The following is a 17520-nucleotide window of genomic DNA, read 5'->3' on the forward strand; positions in this document are numbered from 1 at the left end:
AGTTTCCCCAATTGTTAACATCTTATATAAACATGGTACATTTATCAATACTAAGAAATTAACATTGACATCATATTGTTAACTGAACTACGTACTTTATTTAGATTTTAACAGTTTTTGCACTTCATGTTCTTTTTTAATTCCATGGCCCAATCCAGGACCCCACGTGGCATTTCATTCTTTATTTGTTTTAAGCTGCATATTATGTGTATATGCACCATAGATAATTCAGCCACTCTCCTATGCTTGGACCTTCAAGCATTTTCTAATATATTTTTATTGTTGGGGATGTAGCTTTATGATAAACTGGTAGACGTGGGATTGCCAGGTCAAATGGTAAATGCGTGGGTCATTTTGCTTAATGTTGCCAAATTCCGCTCCCCGAGAATGGTACCATTTTTCATTCCCACTTATGTGTGGGAGTGCCTGTGTCCCCACACCTTCGCCAGCAAGGTGGATTCTCCAGCTGTGAGTTTTTGCCAGTCTGGTGGGGAAGAAATATTTTAGTGTTGTCTTTAGTGTTATGAGTGAAACTGAACATTTTTTCATATGTTCAGGGACCACTTTTACATCACTGTTTGTAGACTGTCTGCTCCTTTTACCTATTTTTCTATAGGACCTCGGGTCTCATTTTTAACTTTTAAAAGTTCTCTTTATAGAAAGGTCTTTAGTCTTTTATCAGTGGTATATGTTGTGGTTATTTTCTCTTCATTTGCTATTTGTCTTTTGACTTGGCTCATGATAGTTTTTGCCATGCAAAGTTAAAATTTTTTTATTTAAAGTTGGCAGATTTCTCTGTTATAACATCTGGAGTTTTAGTCACAATGAGAAAGCCTTTTTTACACCGAGGTTAAGGAGGAACTCTACCAAGTGATCTGCCAGTGTGCTCCTCATTAAAATTCTACAGAATGGCCAATTTTTATTTTATTTTATTTTTTTACTTTACTAAACTGTTGCATGAACATGTAACAATGTTATATTCAGAAGGAGAAGGGAAAGAATATAGGTGGAATCTCATTGTTCTTTAGAGTCTGACGTTGTTGAAGGAGAGAGCTGAATTTTAACTGGACCACAAAAATATTAGTGAGGACTGAGGAGAACAAAAACACATATAATAATATCAGCCTCTTCCTTACTCCCACCCCTGACCCCTCAAAATGAATATTTTATCACTGCTTCAAGACCGTTGATGTAAATGTCTTCTCCATCCTTAATAAAACGATTGTAAGAGTAGTGAAGAGGATAAAAGTGAGAGAGGGGGAGCCGTGGCAAAGGATCAGTGTGAAGCTCGGAGCAAATGGCAGCCTCCGCGCACGCGCACACACACACATTATTCTAGAATAATTGAGAGTTGTCTTATTGATAAACCCAGTCAGATTTTAGAACATTTCCATTTTGTTTCTAAGTCACGTATCTGAATGTCTGCGAAGTAAAGTAAATGCTGTGAGCCTGAGGACCCCTGATTTGATCATGTAGGAGGGGCTGGGAGGAAGGGCAACTGGGGGAAACGCGGACAGGAAGCATCTTCTCTGTCCAGGGGCCACTACTGAGCGTCTCGGCTACCTTTCCATATGATCGTCTTTGGGAAACAGGTACAAACAAAGAGCTGTAGGGAGATACTGAAGCTTAGAAGTGACACCAGCCAAGAGGAAAAAAAAAAAAAAAGAAAAAGAAAACAAGGACCAATTATGTCAAATAGCCATTCTTTTCACCATTTTCATTACACCAAAAATGTCAGATTAAATAAATTCCCCTGAAACCGGTTATGAGGAAGGAATTGTTATGAATGCAATTATGTGTGAAAGAATGTCATTCATGTGCAAATAAATAGTTTTAAGCATTCACGAATTGTCCAATAATTAAGAGAGCCAATAAATGTATTTATTTTGAGATCTAATTCACTTTTATAAATTATAAATGTAATAATTAACTACAGAAGCAGCCATAATTCAAATACCATAGATAATATTTTGTATTTTTTTTCTAAATTTCTGATATGTATTTTATCATAATAGTAGTCTTACTGTACATATAATTTTGAATCATGTCTTTTTCTTTGACCAGTATGTACTATATTATTATGCAATTTTTAGTTATTATTTTAATAACAATATTATTTTATGATTGACCTTAATGTTCCTCTCTCTAGATGTCCCTTTAGCTTCTAGACTAGTGGGGGACAGGCACAAATGATAATACAGTGAACACTTTTGTTCATATAATTTCCTATACTTTTCCCATTTTCCCTTTGGGATAGATTACAAAATGTTGGTTAATGAGTTAAGTAATTTAAACATTTTTAATGAACATTAGTAGATATCATCAGTATATTAGAACCCCTATGCTATCACAGCATTGCTTACTTTCAGCATTATAGTTGTTTAAGTGGCTTTTCAAATTGAACAGGTCAAAGCTGGTGTCTTACTGTTTTAATTTTCTGTCTCTGATTGATTGTGAGGTTGAACATTTTTTCATGTTTGCTCAGTTCATTTTCCTCTTTTTTGTGAATTACCTATCAGTGTCCCTTGCATATTTGGATTGTGGAAATTTTTCCGGAGTTATGTAGATCTGTTGCCTAGAAGCAGGTGACCTGTTTTTTAGTATATAGAACATACAGGAAGGAGATATTCCATCTCTTTGTTCCATCATTCGGTTCACCTGGCTAAAAAATTACAGCCAACTAAGAAGAGGTTCTGCATCTAGACCTTTTTTTCCCCTTAAATGTGGGAAACTTGGGAGGAACTATTATGGAGGACTATTATCCTTACTGTCGAAACTAATTGGGAAGGTCTGGTCTGTTGATATGAGTGTATTAGGCCCCAGAGTGTTTCAGAGTGATAGATCTCAGTTCTATATTCTCATAAATCCTGTCATATTTAAAAACGATTTCTTTTTAAAATTTAAAGGAGCATTCTAAGAACCAAAGGCAGGAATTCTGGGTATGAGGCAGTTGTAATTTTCTATCCTTGAATACGAAGGGTCCAGTCACAACAAAAAGAATCTGAGGGGCTGCCCAACTTTGCACAGCTATGCAGTGACACAGTTGGGACCTGATGCCAAAATATTCATGCTCGAAAGCTCGTGCTATTCCAGTGCTACCTTGAGATTAGAAGAAATGAAGGTAAGGTGAGGGAGATTCGATGATTCCAAAGTCAGAGGCGGGATTCAAGGGGCGCACTTTGTAGCAAGCGAAGCCAGTATTCAGGGAATTAGGGAGGCACTGGGTAACAGTGAAACGACCTCTCAAGCTATTCAAATGATTCAACAGTAGATTAAGCCAGTTACTTGCTGTACAGATACTTCATTTTTTGTTCAACTGACCAAAAATTGTGTGTCTGATATAATTTTTGCTCTCATATTTGCCCTTTTTCTGTTCCAATGGTTGTTCCTTTTCTCTAGGTTCCCTGATGTTATTCATGGCCCTTGAGACAGGGTTTGTGGCCAAGTGTCAGTTAGTGACATGCGTTCTGGTCTTTCCTTCCTTGTCCATTCATGATTGTTGATTTTTTGAGAAAGGCAGAAATTGACTTTTGGGATGACTCTGTCATGATAAGCTAAGAAAAGCAGGACTAGCAAAATCTTTACATTTCCTCATTTATACAATGAAATGATGGGCTTTATTCTAAGTGAATTTAATAACATGATTAGCTCCCATAAACAGATAATAATAAAACCTATACCATTATTTGAAAATCTTTTCGTACACAAATGCTATTATACTTGGTAATTGGCTTTGAAAAGAATTCACTGGGTCTTTAAAAAATTCTAGCCTTAGAGATTATTACTTTTCCCTTTCTAATACATATAGCCTGCAGAACAAAAGCAGCTATAGTCGTAGTAATACCAGCTGCGTGCTTTGTGTTCATCCCTGCCTAGGGCATCATTGCAGAGTATAACAAGATCAACGATGTGAAGGAAGATGATGACACAGAGAAGTTTAAAGAGGCCATTGTGAAGTTCCATAGGCTGTTTGGGATGCCCGAGGAAGAGAAACTTGTCAACTATTATTCTTGCAGCTACTGGAAGGGCAAGGTCCCCCGCCAGGGTTGGATGTACCTCAGTATTAATCACCTCTGCTTTTATTCTTTCCTTATGGGAAGGGAAGGTAAGTTGTCTAGAATTTCAGAGGGAAGCTTTGGGAAGTCTACTGAGGTTGGCCCTGAACTCATAAACCACATCAGAATGCCAAGAATAAATCCGTAGTTATAACTGGGTCAACACTGTGTTTTAACTGTTTAACAAGTAAATTCGATTATTTTCAGTTCAATATTTGTGGGGGAAAAAAAAAGTGGCCATTAAGTAATAAAGATTTGCCAAAGGTGTAACTAATTTAGTAGACACAGGCTGAAATCCCTAATACTTAATGAACTCAGAATTGACGTGGTCTGAGTTTGTCTCTCATCACTAACAAACAGAACTGTAATAAATACGGGCACATAAAGTCAGAGGAGTTCTGCACCAGTGGGGGCGGGGGCAAGCGACTGCAATGTCCTGAAGGGATTTTAAGGAGCCAGGCATTGACCCGGGCTTGTTCCCTGTGCTCAGCCAAGCTGGTCATCCGGTGGGTGGACATCACTCAGCTCGAGAAGAACGCCACGCTGCTTCTGCCTGACGTGATCAAAGTGAGCACACGGTCCAGTGAACATTTCTTCTCTGTGTTTCTCAACATCAACGAGACCTTCAAGCTAATGGAGCAGCTGGCCAACATAGCCATGAGGCAGCTCTTAGACAATGAAGGGTTTGAACAAGATCGATCCCTGCCCAAACTGAAAAAGAAGTCGCCTAAGAAAGTGTCCGCTCTGAAACGGTAGGTGACAGAGGCTAAGTCTTATAGACTTTAGAGATGAGAAACATCTATTCGTTTACAAAATTTAACATTTTCTGAACAACTTCAAGGGTTCGTAATACTTTTCTGGGGATAGATACAGAGGTGAAAAGACTGCCTGAGGCACTCACAATGCAGTACAGTGAGGCAGCACAGTGGGACAGCAGCCCTTCTGAGCCTGTGGTCAGAGGGCCGTGGGCACACACACGGCGAGATGGGGCTGAGGGTAGGAAAGGCCTCTCAGAGGTAGTAGACGTTACCCTTGCAGATCCAGCAGAATGACTGTTGCAGGCAGAGGGAATAACATGCTGGGGGCAGCACAAGGGCAAACCACAGAGGGAAGGAAGTCCATCGCGCGTCTGGAAGGTGATGGGACATGGGGTGGGGAGAGGCTGCCAAGAAGCCTGGAAGTCGGGATGTTGGGAGCAGAGCCAGAGAGAGGCTGAGCGAAATGGTGCTGCTCTACCGCGTGACTGTATGCATGGGCTTGCCCTCAACTGAGATGGGGAGTGAGAGGGGGGCGAGCACGTCCAGGGGTGGGAGAGCTCAGTTTTGATCATGTCGAGTTGAGTTGGCTGCAGGACAGTTCGTTGGAGATCGGATCAGGGACACACATGGAATTGGAAATCCCTGGCATACAGCTGGTAGTTGGAACCTGACAGGTCCCCACAAGGAAGATGTGTTTGGTGATTTGAGACATGTTTGAATGGAGGGGTAGAGGATGAATGGGGTTACTACGGTGGATGAAATAGCCAGTGAAAGGCAAGGAAGGGGAATTCGGCAAGGATAGACTGCTTTTCCAAGAAATTCAGTGGTGCAGGAGAGGGATTGCTCCTTTTAGGATGTTAAGATTTGAACATAGGATAGGATGGGAAACGTTTGTTGATGAAGGTAGGTGAGGGACAGGAGAGAACATAGAGATAAAGCTATAAGAAAACAAATCATTTAAAAAGTGATGCCTGATAGGTCATGGAAAACAATGCCTATGTGTGCTGAGATCGCTGCCTTTGAAGCAGGGAAAGGAACTAAGTAGCGAGGATGGAGGTCATTTTGGAGATGGAGAGGTATTTGGTGGAGCTCCTGTTTCTTAGCCTCTCTCTGCTCTGCGAAACCAGAAACCAGACCATCAAGAGGCTAAGGTCGGGTGGAGCTTGAGGGGAGAGGTTTTAACAACCTATAAGATGAACAGGAAAAAAGGAAGTCATTAGGGAAAAGATTGTAGTCAACAGAGGACCCAACTAAGGTTGGAAACTAGTTATCTACGAGGTGGTGCGTTTCAGGCAATTTTCTTGTCTCTGTCAGGTGGACAGTGATAGCCAGCAGACTCATGAGGCTCGTTTGCATTCTCATTTTTTCTGTCTTAAAAGATATGGCCCTCCAAAGTGACTCCGGAGAAGTGCAAATGTGATAGTCTCTTTGGAAATTATTGTGTTCCTTTAGAAAAAGAATGAATTTCCTGTCCAGGCCTAGTTTCCCTAAGATTCTTGAGCATTGGCAGATGTTGACTATAAAATGACTACGCAAGGTACCTAACTACATTACAATAATTTTATTGTGCTTTTGGGTAATAGGTTGGTGTTAGCTCCAGTAAAAAGCCAAGGAGGTGGGGATAAGTCTGGCAAGATGGAGGAGGGAAAGAGGGGCGGGGGAGCCTTCATTGCTGCATCGTTTAGAAGGTAGTGGAACATTTCTTTTGCATGAGGTGAGTTACTGTTCTTGCTTTCCAGCGATCTTGATGCCAGGGCAAAGAGTGAGAGGTACCGCGCACTGTTCCGGCTGCCCAAAGATGAAAAATTAGATGGCCATACAGACTGCACCCTCTGGACTCCATTTAACAAAATGCACATTTTGGGGCAAATGTTTGTATCCACCAATTACATCTGCTTTACCAGCAAGGAAGAGAACTTGTGTAGCCTCATTATCCCACTCCGGGAGGTAAGCGTCAGGTGAAAACGAGTATTTTAAGAGTTTCATTTGTAATACTTTTCTTTGTAAGCCAGGAATTGTTTTTTTAACCAGCAGTATGGCTGGCTTTTAACCATAAGTGAATGTTCATAATTTTTTGGTGGTGCCTGCCACCCTTTCGTGTGTTATCATTGCTGTAAGTGACTGGGGGACCTGTGAGAGCTCTTCCAGAGGCAGCCTCGTGTTTTACAATGGAGATTTTATTATTATCCAGGCATGGTGAGGCCAACAGATCAGGAGATGGTGACTACCATTGAAAAGATAGATTGTTCTACTCGCAGATCCCACTGGGAGGGGCCCTGGGGGCCACATGGGCAAGCAACAGGGTCAGTTAGCAGGCAGGCAGGGCAAGGGAAGTCTTGGGTAAGAGTCTTCATTGTGGCTTCCCAGGGAAGGAACTGGTGGGGCAGGGTAAACAGGCTTAGTATTGTCTGGCTTGAATCATTTCAAGGGGCTTTGGGGCGTAGTCTGTCCCTAGTTATCTGGTATCTGGCCCTGAGTGTGAGAGATAGAGAAAGGAGGTGGTTGGGCTGTGTGCCCTGGATGGGGTTGGTTTGCATATGAAAGGCCTGTTCCCTGGGGGAGTCTTTTACTATCTCCAGGAGTTGGCTAACTCTAGAGTGGTGGTCCTACCAGGGTCAGAGATGTCAAAGGCCCCCTCCAGAAATGAAAACATCAAATACAGACAGTAGAAAATGTCATTAATTACCCCTGGCTCACAGCCTGAGAGTAGCTTGGTCTAAAGGAGCCAGTCTAGGCTGTGAATCAGAAAAACCAAGTGTTTTTCAGATCGGGTCCTCCGATTTTCTGCAATGGGACCACCTGGACTGCTGGCCACAGTGGCAGATCCCTGAGCCCACCCCAGATCTGCTGAGTCTGAATCTCTGCAAGTTTGGGAATTTGTATTTTGATAAAGTCCCAGAATGATTCTCATGCATGATAAAAGTCTAAGAAACATGCCTATTGTAATTGGGGTGGGAGTGGGGGGGTTTCTATCATGTCTTCACAGTGGTCTTGTGTGGAAGCGTTGTGCGGAGGTTTGGGCTGAGAAGGTACCCCAGGTTAGGATGTCAGGGGCTGGCAGTCCCGCAGTTCCTAACCTGGAAGCTTTCAACCTACCCTGGTTCTTGTCTAGAAGAGAATGAAGGTGGTTACAAGGAGCTTTGGTTATTAACATTGACCCTTTGTTAAGATTTCCTGTAGTAAAGGATTCAAGTTTCCACTCTGCCTTTTCTTTTTAAAAAATCATTTATATAAGCAAATGTTTTTGTTTTTTTCTTTTTTTAAGAATAATGCATTACTGTCACAGAAAATTTGTAGAAATACAGATAAATAAAAAGAAAACAAAATTCACCTGTAGTCCCACCATTCAAAGACAACCACTGTTAACATTCTGCCGTACCATTTACCAGGCTATTGCAATAATTTGTGTTGTATATAATCATTGATATTATTTAGATATAAAACATAGGGAATTTTTATTTTTGCTTATTTCCTTTAACAGTGAGGATATAGTAAACTTTCCCCCATATCATTAAATATTCTTTTCCAATGTAATTTTTAATTTTTCCATTAAGTGGATATATAGAATATATTTATTCAGTTACCTATGGTTAAACCTTTGCATCATTTTTAGGTTTCTCCCAATCACATACATAATTTTCTTTAAACTATAAATTGTGAATTCCTAGAAGCTGATCGAAAAGAACGCAGAAATGTCAGTCAATTGATAAATTGAGTTTTCCTCCTATAGGATGAGCTAACTGGTATTATCACACTTTTTGAGGCCAGGCTATTTTGTTGGCGGTGAATCCTGAGATGGTTAATTATTCAACAGTACTTAAATTTGGCTCTGACATGGGTTTCATAATGTTTCCAGCAAATTTAGCTTCTTTGCCATAAACCATTACTAATTGAATTTCCTTTGTCGAGTACTACCTGAATGTAGTAAAGCAAAGTTACCTGGAATGGCTAGGGAAACCCATTCTGGGACAGAGACTGTACCGTGGATGTGCCATTTATGAATCTGAGCACGTCATCACTCTGTTTATCCAGAGGGAAATGAGGAGCAGAGAAGGGCGAAAAGCATTTTCGGGACATCTGCTCCCCGGGTCACCACCTGCCAAGGTTTTGGGTCCAGCTCGCTCTGCTCCCATTTTAGTGTGATTTACAACACAATGGTGAGAGCCAGGGGAATCGAGAGACTGGTGACTGATATTGTCAGCCCATATTCTGCTTGCCAGCGTCCCTAACAGGTAGTAGGGCAGAGATAACACAGTCGTATTTCAGGGGGAATCAGAGCAGAGAGGATAGCGGAGGCCGCATTTAGAAACAAAGCATGTTTTGGTTGGAGGATGCAGCTTTAAAGAAATGCCCAGTGAGACAGCACTTCCTTTCCCCTTAACCTGATGAATCTCTGAGCTATGTTAATGGTAGTGCCCGAACCCCGACAAATGGAAGAAGAGGACTTAATGTAATTTTTATTACCTTTAGGTAATAATAATGGCAGAAAAGCCAACCCACCCTCCTTCCAGGCTCTGTTTGAATAGAGTGGTCTCTCCACGGACTGGGTACCTTTCAGAACTGAGTTAAGTTGATTGATCAGCAGGGGTCTCCCTGGGAATGTTCAATTCTATTCGGAATGGCCATTTTTAGCACTAGATAAATTAGGGATTGTTTTATATATTTTTTTAATAAATAAACTGAAATATTGACTGGAGATTATTAACATATACTCCACATATAGACTTAAGGCAGACCACATTGACAGATGTAAAATGTTTACACAGAATCTGGTTGCTATAGATTTTACAGCAATTACTGAGGCAGCGAAGCAGGCGGATCAAGTGAACTAATCAGGTTCCTCATTAGAAATTCCAGATGAAGTCTCTGGGTTTTTTTTTCAATCATAAATCACCTTGTAAATGTTCCATATTAAACTCCAAGATTTAATTAAATCCCAGTCTATTTTATAACCCAAAGCGGTCATGAAAATGTGTCTCATTAAACTGTAGAATACTTGAACGTAGCTCTTACCCTTTCCTGGTGGCACAAAGCTTACGGGGTAGAAATCTGTTCGTGAAAAATACTTCGTAACTGTGCAAGCATTTGTATGTTGTATGTGGGAGCTTTCTGGTTGTTTCTGGATTCGTGATCCAACCCAATAAAGGACTTTCCACTTTGATTTTATCACGCTCCACATGGCTATCTGGGTTTTAGGTACAGAACTTGAACCTTTAATTCCCTTGGCGTCTGTCATTTGGTCCCGACGCCTGATGGTCAAAAGAATCAGAAAAAAATTTGTTGTGAGAAAAGGAGCTTTTGTGGGTCTTTTTAAAATAAGCATTGTTTAACACATTCCTTAAGTGTCATGAGAAAATTCTTTTCATGGTAAGGAGGGGTAATTTTCCTTGTTTCTCTGGTTTTCATTTTTTGGTTTCTTGTTTTTAATTAGGGAGAAAAGAAAGCTTTTCTGTGTAACTCCAGGTATCTCAGAGGATTCCTTTAAAAGTGTATATCTAAATATATGTACTTATAAAAGCTGAGGCTAGAAGTTGGGTCCTGCAGTTTGTCCCTTTATGGGTCCCAGCCATAGCCACTTTACACTTGGGTCCGTGAACTTTTTAGGCAACTCCAATAGGTTTCTTAACCTTGAGGGAGAGAAAGTTTTTAAGGTTCTGCTCTGAAGGAAATGTATTTCACATGAAAATGCTGAGGAAGAGGTTAAAGTTTGACCTGTCTAGACTGCTTACAGGTAGAAATGAAGAGGGGGAAAAGAAACTTTAATTATGTAGTCAGAACCACTGCAAATAAACCATTTATCTAGGGCTTGCCTTGAGGTTGTTTTTTTCCCCTAATGTACTAAAGAAAAAATGCTAATGCATTTATCCTAGTTTCCAGTTGATGAAAATCCTATTATAAACCACCCCAATATATGTCTTCAGTTCAGACTTAAAATGGATGTCTCCCTTCTGTACTTTTCTCCCGATGTGGTAGACTTACTTCACCCCCACCATACACACAGAGTTTGCCAGTGCAGATGGGGCAGCAATTAAGCTGTTTATATCATGTCTGTTCGGAATCAAGCCTTTAAAATGTTGAAGGGGTAGGAGGTGAAGATGCAAGGCCCTGGGATCCAAATGAGACGTTTGAAGGATTACTGGTGTTTTGAAAACCATCCCAACATTAAACTTGGTTAAAGGAACCAGCATCAGGGCTGTTTTCTGTCTCTTACAGATGATGTGGCAGCTAGGAGTCCTCTCTTTTATGGTTCCATGAAATTTTAATGAAAATCAAAGCATTCCTTCACAAACAAGGTTTCTCAGCCTTGGCACTATGGACGTCTTGGGCTGGGCTTTACTGGGGGCAGGCTGTCCTGTGCACGCAGCATCCTGGGCCTCTGTCTACCAGATGCCAGTGGTACCCTCCACTTGTGACAACCAGAAATGCCTCCAGATGCTGCCAGGTGTCTCCTGGGGCATAATCACCCCCACTTTAGAACTAACGATTTAGAAAACCTAGCAAGATGATTCTAGCTTCTGGTATGAGCTCCAGTTTGATTTGTTATGAGCTGTTTTATTGGATTGGAACAGAGTCAAAGGATCTCAGTTTGCCTCAATAAAATATGAGTGCTTCCTCCAAAACATAAAAGTGCTGTGACCTTTCCTTAGGGCTGCTCAGAGGCGGCCGTGGGTAGCCCTTGGAAAGTAAGGCTTCTTGTTTCATGTTTCTTTTCAGGTGACAATTGTAGAAAAGGCGGACAGCTCCAGTGTACTCCCCAGTCCTTTATCCATCAGCACCAGGAACAGGATGACCTTCCTGTTTGCCAATTTGAAAGACAGAGACTTTCTAGTGCAGAGGATCTCTGATTTCCTGCAGCAGACGACCTCCAAAATATACTCGGACAAAGAGTTTGCAGGGAGCTACAACAGTTCAGACGATGAGGTCTGTGGGAGACACCTGCTGGTGTTTGCGTTGATCCTGTGACTCTGCCTAAAGTGTTCACCTCCTTCGTCCACTTTATTTGCTCTTCAAGCTTTGTAGCTGTGCTAAGATAAACCACCTCCCCTGATGCCCAGAGCAATATCGCATTTAAATCTCATGCTGGACAGAACCTTATAGGATCATCTGACCTAATGCTCTTATTAGTTGGAGAATTATTAAGTAATTTGTCCTGGCTACATGGCAAGGGACTCTGGTCTATATAGTGACATTGTTGGGAACAGTACAGAGCTTACTAAGTAAAATCTCAAACCTGAAACACAATATCAGCATGATGATTGTATTATGATAAAATGAGGATTGTGTCTCTGTTGAATTAAACCTAGACCAATATCCAGGGAAACTGGAGCCCATAAGATGTGTGACTAGCTCAAGTCAGAGCAAGTTACTGGCAGCTAAAACATGTTGTAAAGACGATGACCTCATGGGTAACATCCCTGCCCCTGTCCACCTGCCCAAAGCTTATATGAGCATTTGAGGCACCAGAAACTAGACAGGAGGTGAGGGGATGCGGCCCCATAAACAGTTGACTCAACCATGCCATGCTCTGCATGCATGCTAATGAGAGAGACAAACGGCCAACCATATGCTGCAAAAATGCAGCTCAAAACACAGCTAAAACCTATTTGGAGGATTGAGGCTCTGTGGCCTATGACCCACGCACCTGCCTGATCCCCACCAAAAGGCTGGCTGGCTGCCTTCCTCCTGTTTCTTCACATAGCAGAAAACATCTTGGGAACATGACAGCGCTCTTGTTATCTGTAGAGGACACTGAAGGGCTGGCTGCTGCCCAAACCCTTCCAATGTCTTGTTCCTCTCTGCGTCGGCAGGTGTATTCTCGGCCCAGCAGCCTCGTTTCCTCCAGCCCCCAGAGAAGCACGAGCTCCGATGCCGACGGAGAGCGCCAGTTCAACCTCAACGGCAACAGCGTGCCCACAGCCACGCAGACCCTGATGACCATGTACCGGCGGCGGTCTCCCGAGGAATTCAACCCCAAATTGGTGGGTGCCTCCTGCTCTTCCCCCAAAACTTTCTATATTAGAAAAGTAATGTTTAAAACATTTCTTAATAAAAGTAAACTCGTATCTAGGTCAAGAGTTATTTTCCTCTAAGTAAACCAGATCTTGTCTAAATATGTCATTAGGTTTCGAGTGGCATCTTGTGGAAGGAGACAAGCGTTAGAGAGGGCACAGGTGACATCTTTTTTGGTCTTGGTTTAGCTATTAAGTCAACCAACAAATAAGTACATCATTTCACAAGGAACATTTAAAAAAAACACACAAAAAAAACCAGAACTCACTGTAACTTGGAGGGATAGACATAAAGCCATGACTATCATTTGCGTTCTGCTGACGTGTCTTGGGAAAGTGGGATTCTGGCTCGGGGCCAGAAAGCTTCATGACAACCCCAGGATGTGACAGATGGATAGGTCAGATTAGGGAAGACTCCAGAAAATCTGAGGTCTTGGTTCTCATGAGTTCTGTCCAGAGCTTCCCCGCTCCGTGCCCTGAGGGGAACGTGCTGACCTCCCATCGTGAACTTCTCTCCATCCTCAACGTACTTTGGTGGGATGCAGTCTTGTGTCATTATCCCTTTCAGGCCAAAGAGTTTTTGAAAGAGCAAGCCTGGAAGATTCACTTTGCTGAGTACGGGCAAGGGATCTGCATGTACCGCACAGAAAAGACGCGGGACCTGGTGCTGAAGGGCATCCCGGAGAGCATGCGGGGCGAGCTGTGGCTGCTGCTGTCAGGTAGGGAGCACTGGTTCTGGAGCCTGCGGGGCCCGGGGGCTCCCCTTCGCTTCCCCATCATGCCTCGGGGCTCTTTCAGATACGCAAACCCCAATTCAGAGCTACACCTCCGTTCCTCGCCAGAAGGTTGCAGTCCTTCGATAAACATCCAAGACACATAGTCAGCGGCCGAAATGTCACAGCCACCACCTTTGCATCCTCATAATTTCTTCCATTTCTTCACAAACGTTATTTAGGGGAAAAAAGAGAGCCCAAAGGAAAAGAGCCTAATTCTTTGGGATTTTTGGAGTCCTTTTTTCCTTTCCCAGCTATGCCAACTTCATTGAGAATGTTAAGTGCCGCTGGCACAGGGTCAGAGCAGCCACTGAGGGGGAGAGAGGGAGGAAGTGCGAGGAACGAGAAAGCCTGGCCCCTCACTTTTGCCACTACCTGACTTCACTGGTTATCACCAGAGACGTGGAGGCGAGACCAGAGTCTGCACTGGAGCCAAAAGCCTACCCAGATTACTTAGGCCCCACGCTGGAGATGCCAGAAAGGGCGGCAAGGATGTGTCATGCACAGGTGGGAAAGATGTGTCCGCCTTCACGGGCCTGCAAGCCAGGCTTGTGCTCCAACGTCACCCTGTCCGGTCAAACCTTCGAGCCCTGAGTCAGAAACCAGAGGTCCCTCAGGCCACGCCCACCCCTGCTTCCCAGCCTCGTCTGTTGCAAATGTCAGGGCATGCCTTCAAGGTGTCGCGGTCCTTAATATAGAAATCAGTTGCTCTGCTTGGTGAGAGGCCGGAAATGTAATCCTTTAAATAGGTGTATGTGAATATTTTTATTTAAACCAAAGATGGTCCGCCTCTAGTGCTGTTATTAAAACCTTTCATTTAAAAACTGACATTAAAATTAAAAGAAGAGTTTCCAGACTTACAGAAAAGCCAAAAAGCAAACAAACAAAAAAAGCCTTGTAGCTCTTTCTAAATGTACATATAAATGGTAATTGCCCATAATGAGATGTATTAAGGTCTCGGAAGTAGAGTGATAGAATCCTGAAAGTGATTGGCTTTATCTGTTTCATGTAAAACTAGTTTGTTCTATCCTGATTTACATGCCTTGTTTTTCATTTTCCTTAAGTAGACGAGCCATAGCTCCTCATTTAGAAACCCAAATTTGTGTCAGCTTATCTGATTACAAACCCAGCCCAAGACAATTCTACCATCTAGTCCTCTGCCTTCCTGGTGTTTGGTGAACTCGTCACCTTGACAGCCTGATTCCGATGGCTCACAGAGTAAACAGCATTTTCATCGTCCTTATTCAGATTAGAAGTTATTTATAGCACATTGTAGATGAAAATGAAACTCTAAGCAAACACCAGGAAACAGTGTACAGCAGCACACAGCCCCATTGCAGACGTTTAGAATTAGACCCAGTGTTTTCTTTGACCGTGATGGGCTATGGGAGGCCAGAGGTGACGTGGCCTATATGCTGCCTGTCTGGGGTAGGTAACAGCCTCTATTTCCAGACAGTTTGCCGGGGGTGGGGTTCATGTGGAGGCCAGACCGCCCGTGGGGCGAGCCCAGCTTCTCGCAGGGGAGCACTGTCTGGACCCCGACCTGTTTCCCATGACCCTGAGGGCCTCTGCATCAGGACTTGGCCCACAGAAGGGACATGCAGGCCAAATGGCAAGAAATCCTTGCAGCTCTCCCTGGAGAGCAGAGCAAAACCCATGATAAGTTGCCGTCAGCCAGACTGCCTTTTCCAGGGCGCATGTGAAGGGTAAGGCTGGCGCTCTGGGTGACCATCAGGGACAAGAACTGGGCCAGCCCAGAGACTCTGCTTTTTAAACAGTGAAATAGGAATGTTTACCCTGTCATTTATTTTTATATATATATATATATATATATATATATATATATATATATATATATATATATGGGCACACACACATCTATGTGTATGTGTATATATTTTATATGTATGTATTTTTTATAATATATGTATATATGTGCATATATTGGGTTGTCGGAAAAGACATGATGTATTTTTCTATGTTTTTCACTGCAAAAATGCGTCATGACTTTTCCGACAACCCAATATGTAATTTACACTTACATATGACTTATATATAAATATATAATTTATATAAAATATTCTATAACTTACAAGAAAGTATAATTTATACTTACATAACATATATAATTATATTTAGATTTAGATATTTGTGTACAGCTGGTTTTTTTTTTTTCTGTCTTCAAGAATCCTAAAATGCAATTATCTTCCAGCCATGATTCTCAGCCCACCTGCCCACCCGCTAAGGAGTTCCCATGGATAGCAGCAGCTCACCCCTGCTAGGAGAACCCTCCCCACCCCTGCAGTTTTAAAAATCCTTCCACAGTCTATTACCTCCTCTTCATATGGTTTCATACTCTTCAATATGATTATTTAAGCCCTTCAGAACTTACTCTTTAGCAAGCAGTTTTCAAACTTGGTTTGAGGGGCAGAATCTCCTGTTTAAAGTGAAATCATAAGGAAAACCCCAATAAAATGAAAGCAAAGCTGCTAGGTTGGAAGGGCTGGCTGAGGCCTCGGCTAGGCTGCCTCTGATTACCTCCCTCCTCACCTCATAAGCGACCCCTCAGGATGGTCTGTGGAAAGTTCCTTGGAACACAGTTTTTCAGTTTGGAAACCGCCACTTTCCGAGGTTTTATTGATAAATAGCCGGCTTCCGATAGAGCCGAGAGATGGAAGGAGACCACAAGTACGTGCACCCGCCTAGCCACGACTGCAGCACAGCACATCCTCTGTGGGATTCCATGGTTATTTCACAGGTGTTCTTTGCGTGGTCCGGGCAGTGAAGAGGTTTGGTGGCTGCAGATCAGGGGCAGGGCTTCCGCGTTTTGATGTTGTGTCTGTTGGGTGTGTTTCCCAGGCGCCATCAACGAGAAGGCCACGCACCCTGGGTACTACGAAGACCTGGTGGAGAAGTCCATGGGGAAGTATAACCTCGCCACAGAGGAGATCGAAAGGGACTTGCACCGCTCCCTCCCAGAGCACCCAGCTTTCCAGAACGAGATGGGCATTGCCGCCCTGAGGAGAGTCTTAACAGCTTACGCTTTTCGAAATCCTAACATAGGATACTGCCAGGTACATGCCACGGACAGTTTACACTAAAGAGAAAAAAAATTCCAATAAATAACAAGAAGAAAGGCATTACGGATAACAGAACGATCACAACAGCAGGGTTTCTTGACCTCAGCACTGTTGACATTGTGGACAGGGTCATTCTTTGTGTGAGGCTGTCCTGTTGCTTTGCGGGATATTTAAAAACATTCCTGTTTAATAGCACCTGCCCAGTCATGGCAACCCAAGTGTCTCTCGACATTTGCCAAGGTTCCCCTGTGGAGCCACATCTCCCTGGCTGAGAACCAGGGCACTGAGCGGAGGAGCCGAGAGCGCCCTTTCCGGACCCACCGTCTCACTGGGTAACCTCGGAACATCACTCACTTCTGGTCCATCACTCTCCGATCCACCTCCTTCCTTTCCTGGGGCACCAGGGAGCATGCCTGAGCTCCAGGCCTTTAACTCTGCATTCTAGGCTCCACAGTGTGCCTACCTTGCATCCTTCTATGCAGTAAAGTCCTTGAGAATATAACTTTGATATAGTATGGTTATATGTCAATGCGCACTAAAATAAATGCTGAATTCACTATAAAAAATGTTGCCCACATATCAACTAAGGTTACCTCTTGTACTAGTACATGTACCATGGTTGGGGAAGCTCCAAGCAATGTGACCTTTAGATTTTTTTTTTTAAATTAAAGGTTATTGGGGTGACAATGGTTAGTAAAGTTACGTAGGTTTCAAGTGTATAATTCTGTAACACATCATCTATATATCACATTGTGTGTTCACCACCCAGAGTGAGTTCTCCTTCCATCGACATATATTCAATCCCTTTTACCCTCAGAGAGGCCTTCCCTGACCATCCAGCTAAA

General features: G+C 42.8%; 1 protein-coding gene across 1 annotated transcript in view; it reads left to right on the top strand.

The window, feature by feature from the left end:
* The window catches only part of TBC1D9 (TBC1 domain family member 9), a 52487-nt gene that overhangs the window by 14896 nt on the left and 20071 nt on the right, over positions 1–17520 (top strand). Inside the window, exons 4-10 of the mRNA XM_019661042.1 lie at positions 3877–4105; positions 4546–4807; positions 6553–6760; positions 11528–11734; positions 12622–12792; positions 13391–13541; positions 16455–16669. Coding sequence (XP_019516587.1) covers positions 3877–4105; positions 4546–4807; positions 6553–6760; positions 11528–11734; positions 12622–12792; positions 13391–13541; positions 16455–16669 — 1443 coding nt within the window. The remainder of the gene's footprint in view (positions 1–3876; positions 4106–4545; positions 4808–6552; positions 6761–11527; positions 11735–12621; positions 12793–13390; positions 13542–16454; positions 16670–17520) is intronic.

This window comes from Hipposideros armiger, unplaced genomic scaffold (genome assembly GCF_001890085.2).
Source record: "Hipposideros armiger isolate ML-2016 unplaced genomic scaffold, ASM189008v1 scaffold_333, whole genome shotgun sequence".
NCBI lineage: Eukaryota > Metazoa > Chordata > Mammalia > Chiroptera > Hipposideridae > Hipposideros > Hipposideros armiger.